This window comes from Fukomys damarensis, unplaced genomic scaffold (assembly GCF_012274545.1).
Source record: "Fukomys damarensis isolate Sample0158 unplaced genomic scaffold, DMR_v1.0_HiC HiC_scaffold_11, whole genome shotgun sequence".
Classification (NCBI taxonomy): domain Eukaryota; kingdom Metazoa; phylum Chordata; class Mammalia; order Rodentia; family Bathyergidae; genus Fukomys; species Fukomys damarensis.
The window spans coordinates 18,194,348-18,212,581 of record NW_022900923.1 but is presented as its reverse complement, the minus strand read 5'-3'; the positions used below and the strand labels follow the sequence as shown (position 1 = coordinate 18,212,581).

Below are 18,234 nucleotides of genomic sequence, written 5' to 3'. Positions count from 1 at the left end.
CATATAAAAAAAAAAAAAAAAAAAAAAACAGGGTCTCCCTGTGTAGTTCAGGCTGGTCTTGAACTTACTATGTAGCCCAGGCTGGCCTCAAACTCGCAGCAATCCTCCTGCCTCAGCCTCCGAAGGGCTGGGATTACAGGCATGAGCCATCCTGTCTGATGAGTTTCACTTCAAAAATAAAGAAAATGGGGCCAAGAGAAGGGAACCATGAAAACCAAAGCTTTCAGATTCCTTCCTCAGGACTTCCATGTACCAGGCACCCCAATCCAGGCTGGTCTCCTCATTTGCACGCCTCAAAGACTGCTGAACTAGCAGAACCTCCTCAGAGTCAGAGGCACTGAACTAATCGGAGCTCTAGCTATGAGCCTCTAAAGTGCCCAAATGTCTCCAGAAATTTCACATAAAGCCCCATCTGACTCCTTAGCCTTCTCTGATTAAACCTAATGCTCTTTATTCACCAAAATAAAAATGTTTTTTCATTTATTTTATTTAAATTAAATTCCTACTGCAAGCTACTGTTTCCTATTTCTGTCCTTATAATTATACTGCATTTCATCTATTTTATAGATCAACAAATTTTTACGGGATGACCTAACTTTTTTTAGACCATGGGAATTGAAATCCAACGCATTTTCCCCATAGAAACAACCAACTAAAAAGATGATTTTGGAAACAATACGAAAATAAGAACTGCCTGAAATTCCTCCTTCCGGCATGCTGACCACCCCCTCGCCCGTCTCATCATCCAGCCCCGCCCACCAGGCGGTCGATCCTTTCAAGGTAGTGCCTACTTGGTTAGGTGTGCGTTAGGCCAGCCGCAGCACTGCCTGAGCAACCGCCAAGCGCAGGGAGATGCTGAGCTGCACCCACTGCCGGCTGACTTTCCAGATGATGCGACCCAAGAGAGCAGATAAGTGGGGATGCACAGCCTCAACTTTATGGGGTTCAGAAAGTCAGAGAGGCTCCTGATGGGACAACACCTCCATCTGCTGGCTAGACTGAGTATAGCAAGCCTCTTTCACTGGACTTTGGGCCCAACCATATTGAGTTCCTATGGTCATGAACTCCCTCCCTGTCCTCTCCACTACCCTGGTGAATGGTTTATGATACTGACTTGAACAAACTTTTGGCAGACATTTTCCAGTAACTGACTAAATTTTGCCACGAACTTTTCACTAGTTCTTTGGTTTTTCCTTTGACATGTCGTTGCTTTATTTGCTTTCCTACCTGTCCACCTTCTCTTTTCACGCCTACACATGATCCTTTTGCTTCCTTGATCACGATTCTTTGAGCCATTTTTCATCTTTCTACCGGGCTCTTTCAGAATTTTCTGTCTGTAATGACCCTCGAATCCCTGAGAATCCTGAGTTACAAAGCAGATTTCCTGACCTCATTTGACAAAACAAACTCTGGGACCCATTCCCAGAGAAAGCTGCTACTGAGAACAACCAGTTCCAAACACTACCGAGTAAGGACCCATCTTCCTCTGATCCTGTCACTCTTCTTCTAAAAGATTTCTCTCATCTATGCCTGCCTCCCTTTACCCACCATCTCTGCCACGGGCCAAAAAGTCATTACCCGCTGCCTGCGCTATTGCTGTGGGCCTAGCTTGTGTGTGAAGCTTTAAGCTTTGCAGTGCCTCCTGCAGAGGATGGTTAGTGGGTCCTGGGGTGCACTGGACAGCAGGAACAACTTATGCCATTCTACAGCTCGGTAGGATAACCGTGGTTCACACAACTGTGTATCTCAAAGTAGCTAGCAGAAAGGATTTTGAACGTTTCTAATGTAAGAAATGATAAACATCTGAGATGACGGATGTTCCAAAGACCCTCATCTGATCATCACACATTATGTACACGTATGGAAATGTCACAACTTAACATAGAAATATGAGCAAACACGTATCAATTACAAATAAAAATATATCTTTCACAAACTCAGCTAAGCCCCTTCTCCGTCCTGCCAGCAGACTGGTATTTCCAAAATACAAGCTTGGCCATGTCACTCCACGGTTTAACACCTGCGGGAGTTCTCCACGGTCCGAACACAGTCACACGAGCACTGGCCCTCGCCCTACTCAGGACCCCAGCGGGGCTGTGAAAAGCCCAGGTGCACAGGCCTCACTGGAGACTCCCAGAAGGGGACTCTGGAAGGAAACCAGCCAGCGTCTGTGCGCTGAACGACAGCCACGTGAGCGGAGAGCCGCTCTTGGGCTCTCCTCGTCCCCGACAGAGCGCTTCTCCTCCCTCAGACAACATGCTCCATGCTCTCTCATTTCTGCCACTGGATCCTACCCCCATCCAATGCCCACACTGTGTCCATGAGCTCTGTCCAGTACCCTGTGTAGGAGCAGTCACCCCTCTGCTCCCCGTCCCATCCTCTCTCTTGAGCTGCCACTGAGCTGGTTCCTGCCCGCACTGCATCCCCACCATCCTGTGAGCCGCACGAGGCCAGCAGCTTGTTTCGCTCACCACTGCCTTCCTCGTGTCTTCCTGGAGAGGGAAACGCTCTACCAAGGATGTGTGACCTCTGTCCTGCTTCCAACCCCAGCGCTTCTACATGAACTTCCGCTTGCTTTGGTCTGTCCTAAAGGATAAGAATTGCTTCCTATAAGTTGCAAAACCTTGACATCTCATAACCTGGCTCTGAGAAAGAGTTTGACCCTCTCTGAAAAAGCAAGTCTACCCAGAAACCCTTTCCGCAGCCTATGTGCAGCTACCAGCATACGAGCCGCCAGTGCCAATCACGTTAAAATGAGGGTAAGACAGAGAGGTCCACATTCTCCGCCGTAAGATAAACATCCTTTGCAAACAAGCTCCAAACTTCCTTCCCTGTTCCAGCAGAAATGTGAAGGTCAATTGAGGATTTTTTTCTGCCCCACCCCACCTCAGGGTCAGCACAGGTCCTACAGGCAAAAAAACACAAAACAACTCCAATTTCCCAGACGTCCTCCTCACAGTGAGTGGTGGAGAAACCCTGGGCTCATAGAGCCTGGAACATGAGCTCTGTGATCAGTTGCTACCACAGACTCCCCCAGCGTGAAGATCACCAGTGGCCCCCACATCCAAGCTATGTAAGCTGGGGTCGCCAGCTGGGCGGCAGCCCCCAGCTAACATCGACTGGCTCAGAACATCTAAGGATGGGGCTCAGAAATCCACATTTACATGTATGTTCAGGAAGCATTTTAGAAGTTGAGAAGCACTACCATCATCCAACATCTCTGGCTCCGAGTCAGTCCCTGAGGCTGGATTCACTTTGCCAAGATGACATTCTTTACTAAAGAGCCTGGAACTAGCAGGGATGAGCCCAAGGCTTCTGAGTCACTGAGGTGAGTGCTCTTCATACAAACAGGCACAGGACATAGCAGAACGGCATTCAAGGAGAGGCCCTGGAACTCAGTAGCTATACAGAGGGCTTCTGTGACAAGGAATTAGCTCAGGCCCAGGTTCCTACAAAGGTGAACCAAGACTAAAAGAAATCTGACAAGGTCTCTGCAATTATCTCCACCCCAGAAGGGCCTCCATAGACCCCCAGCCCCTGAAAGAACACCAGGGTTATGGCTTGTATCTGGATGTTCTCCCCAGAGCCTCATGTGCTCCTAAGCGGGGTTTGGGGGAGAATACTGGGTCATGGGGGTGTGACTGGTCCCCTGCTGAGTTTATAGCTAAATGTGATGTTGGAAGGTGGAGGCTGCTTGGAGGAAGAGGTCACTGGGGCTGTGTCCTGGAAGGGTCTACCTCCCTCCGCCTCCCTTGATGGCTCTCTGCCTCCTGCTGGCAAGTTAGGAGCTGCTCTCCTCTGCTCTGCCTTGGAACCAGCTGACTATGGAATGAAACTGCTACAAACTATGAGCCAAAATAAACCTTTCCTTCCTTCAGTTGTGGGTGTCAGCTATCTGTCTCGAGACCAGTAAAGTAACTAAAACAACCACCTCTGGGCTTCACCACCAATCACCACCTCCAACTCTTAAGCCTACTTTTTCTCCTACAGCATTTATTACTTCTTGCAATTACACATTTACTCATCATTTACTGCCATTAAATTATAAGCTTAAATTATAAGCATAATTTATTTGTTTTTTATCATCAGTCCCTACCTGTAGAACATAAGGACTAGAGACTATATAAACAAAACATATATGGGAATGTTTTGTTTACTTCAATAGGTCCAGTGCTTAGAACCTGGCACTCAATAGGATTTAATCAATACTTATTGAAGGAAGGAAGGCAGGCAGGCAGGCAGGCAGGCGGACCAGCTCCATTAGCATGAGCACTGGATCTGGCTTGCCCACGTTTCCTCAGTGTCAAGCACACTGCCTCATCCAAAGCAGGACAACACTTAACAGACTCTCGATCAATGAGCAATGTGCAAACACATTTTTAATGAGCAGCCCCAACATCAACACTGGACTTCACTCAGCCCACTCAGTACGGGATCCAGCGGCTGCAGTGGCATGGTTCATTATGTCCATCTGGGGACGGCTGAGAAAAGGAGAGAGGGGAGAGAGAGGGAGAGAGAAGAGGGGAGGGAGGCACACTGAAAACATAAAGCGTTGACAAAAACGGTCACAGGAATAGAGCTTGGCATTTTCTCAGAGGCTAAAACCTGAAGAAATCTAGACAATGGTAGGGCACAGCGGCTTCCAGAACATCTGCCTCCCTTCCCACTCATGCCCTTCTTCTGCAGTCCAAATACCACCATGCGCCATCGCACAGGAAGGAGACCGCAACCAACCAGTTCCAACAGAGCACACGAACTGTACCTTCACTTGCACTTAGGTTAAATTTAGAATCCAAGTGCACTTGTGCAGGGAAAATAAAACAACAAAAGCTTTTTTTTTTTTTAATCAAGTGGTTTATTTTCTTGAATAAGAATTTAAGTTACTTCAATGGTCACTGACTTGACTACGGAAAACCTTCCAAACCGATAGGAAACAAGCAAAAAAGGACGAGACTTGCCGAGCGTCCAAAGACAGCCTCTTGGTGCCCTGCTGCCTGGAAACTCAGGGGTCCAGCAATGTGGGGGGGACAGGAAAGGAGGGAGGCTGAGGGCCTGGTGGTAGGGAAAGGCAGTCAGGGAAGAGTCTCGGAAAGGAGCCAGTATTTAAGAGAGTCAAATTATTTAAGTTGAGTGAGAATTTATTTACAACATATGCAGATCTATGAAAATGGCTATGCAAATGGCTGCAAAGGGGGCTGTTAAAAATAGCAGTAAAATGGCAGCTTTGGTTTCCAGTGTGCCGCAGACCAGACAGAAACTAGCTAAATGTGAAAGCATCTGGGCCCCTTTTTATTCTCTTTATTCTTCCTCATAACACCAGCGATTAAAAAGGAGTGGGATTTACACTTCTCCTCTCGGAACCCACAGGAAATAGGAGGCAACAGCCATCAAGTTACCCCAGCCCTGACTCCTGTGCAGTCACAATCTCTCTTTGGCGTGACTTTCTAGCAAGCTCTGTATCAGCAGAGATTTAAATATGTTATGTGTGCACCAGTTCCCAGAGATTTCCAGTGAAGTGCTGGAAGATTCCTTTTTTCCACACTAGTCCAGTATATTTGGTACCAAAAACGGGCTGAAAAATCCTTGCAGTTTCAAAACCCTTTTTCCCCATGCCAATACAGACTGCGAGTAGGACAGCGCCGAGTACCAGGCCCCCTAGCGTAGATGGGCAAAACTGCAGGTGACTGAGAAGGAACCTCTAGGATTGGAAGCTTGCTGCCATCGTTTCTTCTGTGAGTTTTCCAGCAATCTCAGAAACTAGAGGCCGGGAGCATCCTTCAACCTTCCATTTCCCAGCCGCCACCCACCGGCCCCAAGCTCGCAGCCCGACCCCAGCTGGTCTTGTCTCCTGCGAACACTGCTGGTCGGGTCATCAGAACATTCTCGTCTTTCCTCCCAAAGTCCGCTTCTTTCTGCCGTGGAAACGCTCTCTGTTGTAGCCATGAGGGCGAATTTTCAACTCCACATAAGGGATGGAGAACTCATGTCCTTTCCACGGCTTCCAGTTCACCCCCTACGCAAAATGTCAACATCAAGAAGTTGCACTTTGGAAGAAGGAAGAGTGGCTTTTGGTACCAAGGAATCATTCTTTGGTACTCAATCCGCTCCCGCTGTGCAGAGCCAGAGAAAGCGGTCCCTGGAGCGCCGATCCGCCAGGTGAGGGCCAGCGCTGTGAGCGTGCGCCCTCTGCTGGGCAGCTGGGTTAGACAGGCAGAAGGAACAGAAGCCAGGTCGCTGCCGGAAAGAGAGGGGTTTGCGTCCAGGATGTGGGGGAGGCCCGGACAGACAGCTAACCCCGAGGTCAGCCCGGCCAGGCGTGAGCAAATTAGGTTTGCCTCACTCTTTTCCTTTCCCAAAAATTAAAGGCAAAAATAAACATATTAATTGGCCAATTGTGTGAAATAATTTTCAATTGAGACTGTTTAGGTATTAGCTCTAGGGTAACAAATAGCCTGCTGAAAACTAAATATCATTTTATGTCTTTTGACTGGTGAGCATAATAATATTTAATTCACTTAATAACCTTGCAACCTGGCCAATAAAGAGCCCAAGTGACCAATTTTATGTATTTTAATTTGTGAGGTAAATAATAAACAAGAAGCTAAATGCCGCGCAGACTGTGAAAAGCACATTAACCAGATGAATGTCTTTTATTAGCGAATATGGGGATGGTTTAGAGCACGCTGACTGCTCATTTCAAATATCTGATCTCTGATTGCAGGCCTCTCTGATCGGCCCACACACTGCCACTGTGATTCATGGGCCACCTTCCTCGGTTTCCTCGGGGGGCAAATTTCTCTTCCATTTGAAAAATCACATAAGGAGCTGATTAGGACCAAAATAATAAAAATTTACCTGCGCTTTCCATGTGCCGATATTGACAGTAATATCGGTATGGGATAAGTTCTGGGAAGAGGGGCTTCCTGGAGGACAAGATAAGGGTGGAGTAAGATAAGGACGGGAAGGTGGAAACCCAGAATCAGGAATCCAAGGGTTTGGGAGCATAGGGATTAAGGATAATTAGGAGCAAAGATGCAATTCTCAAAAAGCTGTGAGGAAGCAGGCAGGAGATGCACGTGGATGGAAAAGAGTCGAGATGACAAGCAAGGGTTGTGGAGGTTCAAGAAACTGCAGTAGCTTTGAAGGCTTCCAAGCAAGAGAGGGCAGGGGACCCCCACGGGCGCCCAGCCCTGTATGCTCCTGACAGGGCTGCGTGGATAAAGTCAGGACCCTTCTCTCTTCCTCTCTGATATAGGAGGATGTAGTGAGAAAGCAGCTGTCTACCAGCCAGGAAGCAAATCCACTACCCACCCACCACCATGCACCCCACCCCACAAGAATCAAATCTGCTGTCGGTCTGATCTAGAACTTATTCAAGTGACCCAATCTGCAACATTTTGTTGTAGCAGCCCAAGCCACGACAGCATCCGTGTGTGAACTTGTAAAACGAGGTGGCGTGTGACTCACAACATCAGTCTACACACGGTGGGCAGCAGAGCTTCCCACCCACCTGCCACTAGGAAAGTGTGCAGCACTGGAAAGTCGAGTGGGCAGTGCCCTGACTGGGAGCCTCGGAGAGAGAGGGGCCACCAGCCCAGCCTGAAGGGTGTCCCCCCTTCGGAAGCTGACTGTGGGCAGAGCAGAGGGCAGAGAAAATGCTTGCCTGTCACGTACCTCACTATGCTTGGTCTCCCCGTATTTGCCATTAGGGTTGGCCAAGTGGCAGTTCTTGTACCACCAGCCGCCATGATGCGTCAGAGCACAGTTGCTGAGGGCAATATCATTGTCTCTGTCAAAAGTTGTAAACTTCCATCCATTGTGGTATGTAAGAGCATCCCCTGGAGGAGAGAAGAGGGGAGACAGGAGCCTTGTTTAGGCTTTGGGGGCATGGTCACAGTCTGGCCCCAAAGAGGACCCAGCAGGAAACATCTAGGCGTGAAAATGCCAAGGATTCGGCCACTTACATGTCACAGTTGGTCACCACTCTCAAAATGGCCCAAATGAGAACACAATACAGATGAACAGGTGCTCTGGCCTGTTACCCAAACTCCAGGCCTGTTTCTCCAGTGGCTGTAATGGCTTTTTCACTTGTAAGCTCCACAGTCTCCAGAGTCACAAAAAGTCAAATGTCTGACCACCCCTCCCAAGAAATAACTACTCTCTGTCTTCTATCTCTGCTACGGTGACCCTTCTCCCTGCCACCTAGACTTGAAACTCCAGTGCTATCCTCAACATGCCCTTCATATCTTTCATCCAACCTTTCTTTCTCACATGGCTCACACACCCTACCTACCTCTCTGCCCCCATGGCTGCCAGCCTAGGTCTTTTCTCACTTCTGTGGGCCCACATGAACCCAACAGCTTTCTCCCCAACTTCTTGCCTGCAAGCCCCTATGAAGTTCAAACCCCCATCTTGGTCCCCTCTGGTCCGATTTCCTCCTTCCTACCACAGACAGGTGATGACTCCTCATTGCTTTACAAGCTTGTCCCTTGGCTGTCCCCGCTGCACAAGCTTGGATCCCACTGTTCTCACCAGGCACCCCCCACTTGTGGAAAAGAAAGGTCCACCTCCAATAGGGCATCTTTCTACCTTCCACTGGCCAAATCCTAACCATCCCTCAATGCCTATCTCCACTCCACACCTGAGGAAGATTCTCACCAGTCTCCCTACCACCTTAACACAAATGCACACATACACCACACGCGCACACACACCTGAACATCTAGAGCCTTTCCAAGGATACATGTACAGTTCAGTGCTTCATTACATCCTGTCTAGGATCTACCTTATTTTACTTGCATTACACCTATTTCCCTACCATATTTGTCATCCTGTTACAAGTTTACTTTCTTTTTCAGCCCATAAAAGGCAATAAGGGCTCATATCAATCACAAGCTTAAACAAGTCCTGTTCCTGCTCTAGTGATAATTCCATTATCCTGAACCCCTGGTCCATGAGGCATCTTCTTCACACAGGTTCTCATCTTATTCCATGAAGTGAGCAGAGCAGCCCTTGGTCACATGAATAAATTCACAAGGAACAGACTATAGGACCTGTCAAGGTCCCATAGTCCACAGATGAGAGCCAGGACTCAACTTTCAACCCTCAGCTATTAAGACCAAGGTTCTTTCTGAGTCACCAAATAATCCATGGCTCCCTTATTCCAACAGAGGGCTTTAACAATGCCAGGAAAAGACAGCTATCTCTAACAACCAACAACAATGGTTCTCCAAACAAGGTCCCCAGCATCACCTGGGAACTTGTTAGAAATGCACATTCTCAGGCTCACCCCACACCGGCAGAACCAGAAACTACACATAGAGTGGGCCCCTGCGATCTGTGCATGGACGAGCTCTTCCGATGATTCTGATAGGAGCTACGACGTCATTCACTTTCTTGTGCAGAGCTCCCCATTAGGCTCCAGGAATACAAACAGTGAGGAAGTCTTTGCTCTCAAAAACTTAGCAGAGGTGAGTGGGGCGGGATCATAGAGCTGCTAGAGGAAGGAGGCATAGCTCAGAGGTCGGCACACACTCGGCAAGAGCACAGCCCCGGATTCAGCCCCCAGCACAGTGACAGAGTTGGTAGCAAACCATGTGTCCCAGTTTGCCCCTCCAGCTCTGCAAGTTCAAACAACAGCTGCTTTCTGCCTCACCCAGCAAAGGTAGGAGGAGCAAGAACAGAGCCAGCCAGATAGGCCGCTTCACTGAGACGGCGAAACAGCTCTGTCCCGTACGCTGTCACTTTGTCCGTACACGTTTCCTCCTCCCTCTAGCTGTCGTGCACACAGTTAATGACAGCCTGAAATAACACACAAGGATTTCCTTAGTAACATCCTTTTAATGCGCTCGGTTACCTAACTTGTGCACAAAGTCCCCGGGCCTGTTTTTGAGGCATCTGGGCAGAGGCTTTCTGTGGGTTTTTGTTATCTCACCTTGGGCACTGGGCCAAAGAGGGGTGAAGCAGGTTTAAGCCTAAATGGGACCTTTTTTTTTTTCCACAGATGGATTTTCTGCCTTCTAGAAACTGAAGCCACTCTAATGTTCAGAAGTAGATAGTGAGTAATTTTATCCTACTCACCAAGCCCTAGCCAAAACAGCATTCTGATTTATTAAGCGTATTTCCCTAAGTAAGATAAAGTAAAATAAAATAGTCAAAACCACGGTGCTCAGACTCTCCCTCCTCAGGGCTTTAGGAAAAAGCACTGCATTAGAGATAAAGGCCCCAATTCCAGTACAATGTCTTTGGTGAGAAGCTGGAACTTCTCAGGTGCAGGCTGGGGAGGCTGATGGTGGGCGGCATAATAGGGCTGAATCCAAGCTCAAGACAGTGCCACTAAGCCGGTCACCAACTACCTCATCCAAATGTCACTCTGAGACTGACACTGCTCCTTTAGCATTTCATGGAACAAAAAAGATGACCCAGAAATCTACTATCTCAGACCAGGAAAAGCCATTACCATCATATCTACGAAGGTTATATATTCCCCCTGAATCCTATGCCTGGACCTCACATGTCTTTTATCTTGGGATTAGGAAAAAGTAAGCAAAAGAATGGCAACATTTCTGGCTTTCCCTTTTATACTCCTATCCATTAAGGTTTTTGATTTTTTTTTTTCTTTTTCAAGTCCCACCTCAAAACAAGGAATGTCCTGGCATTGAGATATCGGGCATCCCTGGCCCCAGCCCACTCCATGCTGGTACAGATCACCAGAGCCTGGACCCATCCCCAAACCTGGGCACAACTGAGCCCCACAAAGCTGGAACTTGAAATCAGCTGTAAACAATTGCTCAGCCCACAGAAATCCTTCAGTGCTATTCTGAATGTCTATTTAGGTTTCCATTTTCATCTCTAAATAGATGAATAGTATCTCAAAGGTAGAGAGCATCAGACAGCCTCCTTGCCTCATTCCAAGTCTTAAAATAAAAACTAAATTTACATTGTATTGCCCCTGTAGTGCTTCCTTCAGGAAGAAATAATGGATTTGGGGGTGATTTCAGTGGGACACAAAGGGCCCACCTGTACACCCTGAAGAGGGGACAAGCCTTGAACCTCACATTCTCTCGGGGGCTGCATATCTCCTCACATCTCTGCTCTCGGCACAGCCCTAACCAAGTCAGAAGTGGGGACAGCCAGCACATGAACAGAGAAACCGAAGTGCTCACCTTCCATTTAAAAGCCTTTCCTCTAAATACGGCCTCATCATGTAGGACATAAGAAGCCAAAATTTTAAAGCCCTCCTCATGGACCCATCACCATATATAAGGAAAACTCAAACTCCACTGATCCCCCAATGTAATCGGGACTTTAAAGGTAGGAATGATCAGGCACTGGAAGACCAGACTGCTGCCTAAGTGCTGTGTGATTTGAAAGTCTCCCAAGGCTTCCTATTAAAAAAATATATCTTCCGCTGACTGGCACTGTTGCCCTGAACAACCTTAGAGTGGAACTGTCCCCTAATCACAGTTAAAATGCAAATACAGTACCTGGGAGGAAAATCACATTAATCCCCAAATATGCAGACTCCTTTCAGGCATTTTCCCATTAGCATCAGTTCATTTGCTGGATTATGTTAAACAGGCCTAGCAAAGGCAAATTTTAATGTTCTAGGAAAGGAGCAGGGACAGCCTGGGAGGACAGTCCTGAATAAGGCCCTAACCAGGAAGCCATGAGGGGTGCTATATCTCAAGGAGGTGGGGGGAACAGGAGCCAGAGGGAAACACCCAACTTCATACATTGTCCAGGGATCAACCGGCCCACAGATGGCACCTGTGAAGGCAGGGACTCTGGCCTGAGAAAGAAAGACTAAAGCTGATGATGCTTGTGGCAAGAACAGAAAAGAGGGTACTGGAAGCAATGGGGATAACCTGATAGGCTCCATGTGGACTGAGGCCAGAGCAGGAGGTACAAAGGGTGGAAGAGACAGGTGTGTGTGTCCCTTTTTACACTAAAGGGTCACGGGCCCTTCAGGAAGCCATCAGCAATGCCGTCCAATCTTTTTTAGAGGTGGGGTGGGGATGAGGAACCATGGGCTTAGTCCCATAAGATAAACAGTTCTTTGCACACTTTTCCCCACCCGAACCCTGCTTGGAATTCTTGGACAGTCCTATGTAACCTATACTCCTGGGTACTCTACTAAGTGATGATCACCCCTCCTACCTTACCCCTTCACCAAACTCACTGACCCCTGTGGCACCTATTGGGTCTTGGGAGGATATTAAACATTTGTGAGATTATATCAAAAAGTCCTGCTAGCAATTTCAGTTTTTAAACTCACATTCTCTCTGCCAGGCTCTGTGCTAGACACAAAGAAATAAAAGCAAAATTCATGTGATGGCTTCTTTTAGACGAGATTGTAGATCTCAGAAATTCACAGCTGTCTGCCATCGGAGACTCTGAGTGGACAGTTGTGACCCCTACAGGACTACACTCCAATGCCCTTACCTCAGCTCAGTCCTTGCCCTCGCTAAGGGGCCCTTCCTTCCTTCAGCCTATGCTCAACTCTTCTTTCTGACCAGCTCCAGCCCCTGCTCTGCAGGATGCTTCCTCCATCCACTCCAATCCTTATACCTTTCTTAAGTATAAGTTACCTTATACTTTTCTTCTTCTGTCTACATGTGAGTCTGAGTACAAAAACTGTGTCCGTTTGGCTGCTAACACCTTCCTACATAATTACACCAAAGTGGGAAACACGTAAAAGTCAAATAGACTTACTTGACTTAAAAACCATAAATAATAGATTTTAAATATTAGTATTAAAGCAATAACCACACCTCCCCTTTGAAATGAAATATTTACTGGAATCATTCCAACATTGCCATTACATTGCTTCATTTTGTTCCTTTCCCTCACAAATGAACACATCATCAACCAGCTAACCTCCAATGAGCAGCTAATCGAGGCTAAAGATTCCCTGCTTTCAGCTGAACTGCTCATTTCTGGGTCATCACAGTTGTATTAAGTTAATGACACCTATCTTTCTTATTGTTTAAATCAGCACTTTCATTGTTCTGTCTTTATTTATAGCAAAGTAAAACAAAATGCTTAAATAATAACACATACACACTGCTGTGCCGACAGACACGACAGCCACAGTGCTGAAGTCTAATGAAAGGTTGAAAGCACCAGAAAATCACCAGAAAGGATAATTTCATCAGCCAATTCCCAACAGCCTGAACTGGGGGAGTAGAAGAGGAGGGGTTTTATTAGAGTGGGGTTCAAGAGTTCCAGATGCAGGAAGGTTAAGGACTGTCTTAACATCTTTGTTCACCCCCAGCCCACTTCCCACTGTGGAGACAGAACAATATTCCACCCCCACCCAGATCCATGGCACCTGGCAGAACAATTCTTAGACAACAGAGAGAAAGAGGCTGTAACAGTAAGGAAACACTTTCTTACCTGCTGTGCCTCTGTATTTCCCAACTGACAGCTTATACCGCTCCTTGGGGGAGGCCACTTGGAAGAAGTCATACACGGCATAGGCAGATTCATTGGAAGTCTGTAAATCCACTCTGACCTCATACCGGGTAGGAGTGCTGCTGGTGAGATTGTGTAGCTTGTCAAGTCCTACAAATGCAGAATGAATTCTAATGACCAATTATGGTTTCTATTTAGATGTCCCCCAAGGCCTCGTGGGCTTGTAGGTGGGTGGTCTGGGAGTGACTAGACCTTGGTTGTGTGATATTCATCAATGGATGAATCCACCAATGAGTTTATAGCTAAATGTGATACTGGTTGGAGGAGGAGGTCACTGAGGCCGTGGCATGGAAGGGTCTACCTCCCTCCTCCTCCCTCGGGGGCTCTCTGCCTCCTGCGGACACGCCACGAGCTGCTCTCCTTTGCCAGGCCGCTCTGGCACACCGTCCTGCCTTGGAGCCAGCCAACTATGGACTGAAAGCTCTACAAACTGTGTCCATAGTAAACCCTTCACTTTTAGTATACCAGTGTCAGGTATTGCTTCCCAGAGATAAGTAAAGTGACTAAGACTCCAACCAATCCATGTGTGAGCACTCTCCACTTGTATCTAAGACTTTCAAAGCCAAAAGTCATCCTAGCTTTTGTTTTCTGCCAATAAAGAGCCTTTCCAACACTTTCTCTGTGGGGGGAAGGGACCAATTTTATCACCCTATTATTTTTTTGGCACTGTCAAACTAATGACTTATACAGAAGGGTACAGTTGGTGGGGTGGAGGATAATCATGGGACGAATCTGCCCATCAGCTCCATGCCTCTAAAACAAAAGCAGCTCTTATTGTCCAAACATCTCATAACTAGACAACAGATCAATAGTCATTCTCAGGTCCCTGAAGAGATTTTGTACCAAGCAAACCACAATCTTATACTCCATTAGACATAGAGTATTCAGATTATGATTTTTTAAATTTTTCATTTCCCCACTGATGCTTTTGGCTGTTTCACTCTCTGTGAACATCTGCTCCAGAGGAGAGAAGAGAGAAAAGGGGAAAAATATAATACCTATAATACCTGGCATTACCATCAGAATTTCAGGGACTACTAGAATACCCTTCCAGTAAGAGCCCAGAATCCCAATCAGACAACTGCTTTTCTAGTACGATTTGTTAGAATTTCAGGCTCCAGGCAGATCTTGTGGAGCTTACATACAGCATAAAAACCACCTGGGCCGCCCTACCTCTTGACGAGTCTGAAGTACATGAGACCTTCCCCACTTGCTTGGGATCACCAACGCAGTGTCCCTGTCACCTGGACCTCCCGATGAGCTGCCTAACCAGCTTTCAAGGGGAAAATTAGCCACAAGCCCACCCCCTTGGTGTCTCAGAAATCATACCAAGCCAGAACTCCTGCATGGGGTCCCCAAAGCCTTCCACATAGCTCCGCCAGCGCTTGAAGAAATCCAACTGCCCAGTGTTCCGTCTCTGGAAGACCTGAAAGGGGCACGGATGGTTTACTACGACACACTGAACAGAGAAAACTGAGTGGGAAGGGGACAATATCTGCATTTCCCAAGGTGGTATCAGGGGTCATGAAGGGACTAGAGAAGCTGCCCATAAAGTGACTTCCTCCAGCAGCACCATGTCTTTACTTCTCAGAAAGGATTTTTATTTCTACATATTCACTATATTTGCCTATGATATCAGTAAGAATTCCTTAGGTACAAAGAAGCACGCTGGGTATTAAAATGTGTAATTTCTAACAGAGATTTCTGCCCTCAAGAAATTTCAATTATAGAGCACAGATAAACTTGAGGAACTGGCGATAGAGCTGCCAGTGGCGGACTAAGTAAGACAAAACTTTCCAGACTGCTGACTCTGGCCCATAGCCTTCAACATCTATTTGACCCAGTTGGGACACATTATATGTATATGTTTTTTCTTCCCTCTTCCACCCTATACAGTTTGAAAGTAGGAATTATCTTTTAGCTTACTTAATTCCTACTGTAGCAAGTATATGAAATTTACAGAGAACACAGTTCATCCAAGCAATATTTATTAAGCATCCAGTATGTAGTAGGCACAACAAAAGATGATGCAGAAAACTAATAAACCAAAAATGGTCCCTCGCCTCACAGAACTGTCTAGTAAATGAGACAAACATGAATTAAACAAACACGCAATTAAAACAACAAACGCTATGAAGGAAAGATGCAATAGGACTGTGAGAAAATTAAACAGGAGAACCTAGGCATAGCCCCCTGAGGAAGTGACTGAGAGCTGAGGAGAAGTAAGAGTATCAGGCGCACTCAGACCCCTCTAAATGCAGTGTAGAAAGGGACTGGCCAGGGCAAGAGCGGAAGAGGGGTGGTCAGCTAGGAAGTCACCACAGTGGACTGCAAGAGACGACAGTCACTTGGAATAGAGGCTGCCCCGAGGATACACAAAAGTGGACACCAGGTCGTGGTAACAGACAGAATGTGGAACTGAAGGAGAAGAAAGCCAAGAACCATTCTTATGGTTTGGGCTTGCAGAATTGGATGACTATCACTAAGCTGTTCTCCTAGAGGGGAGATTCTCAGAGAGAACAGGTTTTTGTGGGTGCACCATGAGCTCCTTTGGAAATGTAGTGTGAGCTGCTTCTGAGGTGTGATGATGCCACACAAGCAGGTGACCGTTAAGAGCTAGAGTCCTAAAGACGAGTCTAAGCGATAGTGTGAAAGTGGGCATTAGTAGCTACCCAGTCCCATTTCACTTTTTTCTTCCCTGGAACACAGAAAGACTTCCTTTTCAATGCCCCTGCAATTAAGGTAGAGACATGTATTTCTAGCCAAAGGGCTATAAATGGAAGCACAGAAGAGCGGATGGGATTCTCCATGTCCTCTTCTACTGATCTATGCCACGAAACCAAGTTGAAGGCCATGTGTTGAAAAGGCAAAACCACAAGATGGAAGCAGCCTGAATCCCTGAGTCACCACTTAGAAGCGGTGGCCAAACCTCCAGAGAACGCTGCACACATGAGCAAAAAAGCCTACTGTTAGATCACTGAATTTGGGGATGGTTTGTTACTGCAACATAACCCATTCCATCCTAATGACTACAGGGTGCCACTGGGACACGGGAAAGTGAAGTCATGGGAACAAATGAGGCCATGCAGGATGAAAAAGAAACTAAAGGGAGAAAATGCCCTAGGATCAGGCCTTAAATTAGGCTTGTAATATGTAACAGCCACATGGGGGAAAATTATTTCATTAAGGAGGAAAGAAGTAACTGGAAATGCAGGGGAAAAAAAACTAGGAAAATGTGAAATCACAAAGTCACAGAGAAATAATGGTTAATAGTGTCAAATGTTCATGACACAGGGAGGAAAGGGAGATCAAAACTGTCTCTAGAACTTAGAGAAATGGAATCACCCATGATTTTAGCAAGGGCTGTGTTGGTGACAGGGGCAGAAGGGTGAGTGTGAAAGAGACAGTTGGAAACAATGCATAAACATCTACCTTCTTTACAAAAATTCCTCTATTTGGAAGAGGGCAGTTCCCATCCGAGTAAATTGAATTCCTTTATATGAAGTAAACTTTAAAAGTACCTAAAACTTAAACCCCTTTGTGTACTACTGGACTTGATAACACATAATTCCACTTGACCTTGAGAGCCAAGCTAAAAGCCATCCTAGCTAACCTCAGCAATGACTGCCACTAACCAACAGCTGAAATTGCTTTCTACCAATTTTTCTCCATTTTCATTCAAATGGAAAAGCCCCAGCACAAAATCTAATATCCCTGCCTTCCACCAGGCTTCAGGGCAGGTGCCTTGAAGTAAAATGCATTACCTTGAATCTGGTAAGGTAAACCTCCTAATATTTGTGCATTCTTTGTTGTTGTCTGGGAAGAGCTGGAGGGAGCAGCAGAGCACAGGTTACCCTGCAATAGTGCTGATCCTCCTCGCGGGTGCTCACCTTTAACTCCTCCTGAGGCATCGGTGCAGGCTCACTTGCCCAGGAGAGGCTGAACTGAGGCACCAAAGGGTAGGGGCAAGGTCCAGGCTCTGAGTCAGCTATAGCCTGTCCTTGGCAGAGACGTGGTGAATCAGGCGTTTGTGTTCCTGACCCTCTGCCAATTCATTATCAAACTAAGACAGAAGTGGGAAAGAAGGGTCTACCACACAGAGTTGCTGAAAGGGCTAAAGGAGATGGCACATGTCCTATGAACAGGTCCTACAAATGGTAAAGAGCTGAGAGACAGAATTTAGGAACAATTACACACTGCACTAACACTGACTTTCCCGTAGTTCTAGTGTCCTCCATTCTTCATTCATTTACTCATTTATGTAACAATCACTGATTGAGCACTTGAGCATTGGCTCTGGGCGAGTGTATGTGGTACCACGTTGCAGATGCAAAAGTCCAGAAAATTAAGTAGCCAGAGACTTACAGCTAATTCCTTAGCAACTAAAGCAAAGACAACACACTCATCACCTTTCTGTCAGACACTTTGAAAATACCAACTCTAACAAGTCTGTTTTCCCAAACACCGTTTCTTAAGACCTAGATTTGTTTCCTAGAAACGTGCCTATGCCATCACCCTCCCTGGACTCTCCTTGCATCATGTACAATGGAATTTGAGGCTGGATGTGAAACTCATGTTTGCTTCCACATCCACTGTGTCAAATCACATTCACACTACAAGGTCAGGTTCAACTCCAATCCTGCCCTTTTAAGGACAGATGCGTTACAAAGGCTTTTGGTCTCTATGTCCAATCTGAACACAATGCCCAAGCTTGATTAGAGCGTTCCAGCCTTCTTCTTTTTTTTTTTTTTTTTTTTT

The 18,234-nt window shown here is 46.6% G+C and overlaps 1 protein-coding gene across 1 annotated transcript in view; it reads right to left on the bottom strand.

Moving 5' to 3' along the window:
• Positions 1-5,203: 5,203 nt before the first annotated feature.
• Tnn (tenascin N) overlaps positions 5,204-18,234 on the bottom strand; it is a 65,185-nt gene continuing 52,154 nt past the window's right edge. Inside the window, exons 20-23 of the mRNA XM_010630296.3 lie at positions 14,806-14,902; positions 13,399-13,566; positions 7,675-7,838; positions 5,204-6,013 (exon numbers count right to left, since the gene is read on the bottom strand). Coding sequence (XP_010628598.1) covers positions 5,873-6,013; positions 7,675-7,838; positions 13,399-13,566; positions 14,806-14,902 — 570 coding nt within the window. The 3' untranslated portion in view covers positions 5,204-5,872. The remainder of the gene's footprint in view (positions 6,014-7,674; positions 7,839-13,398; positions 13,567-14,805; positions 14,903-18,234) is intronic.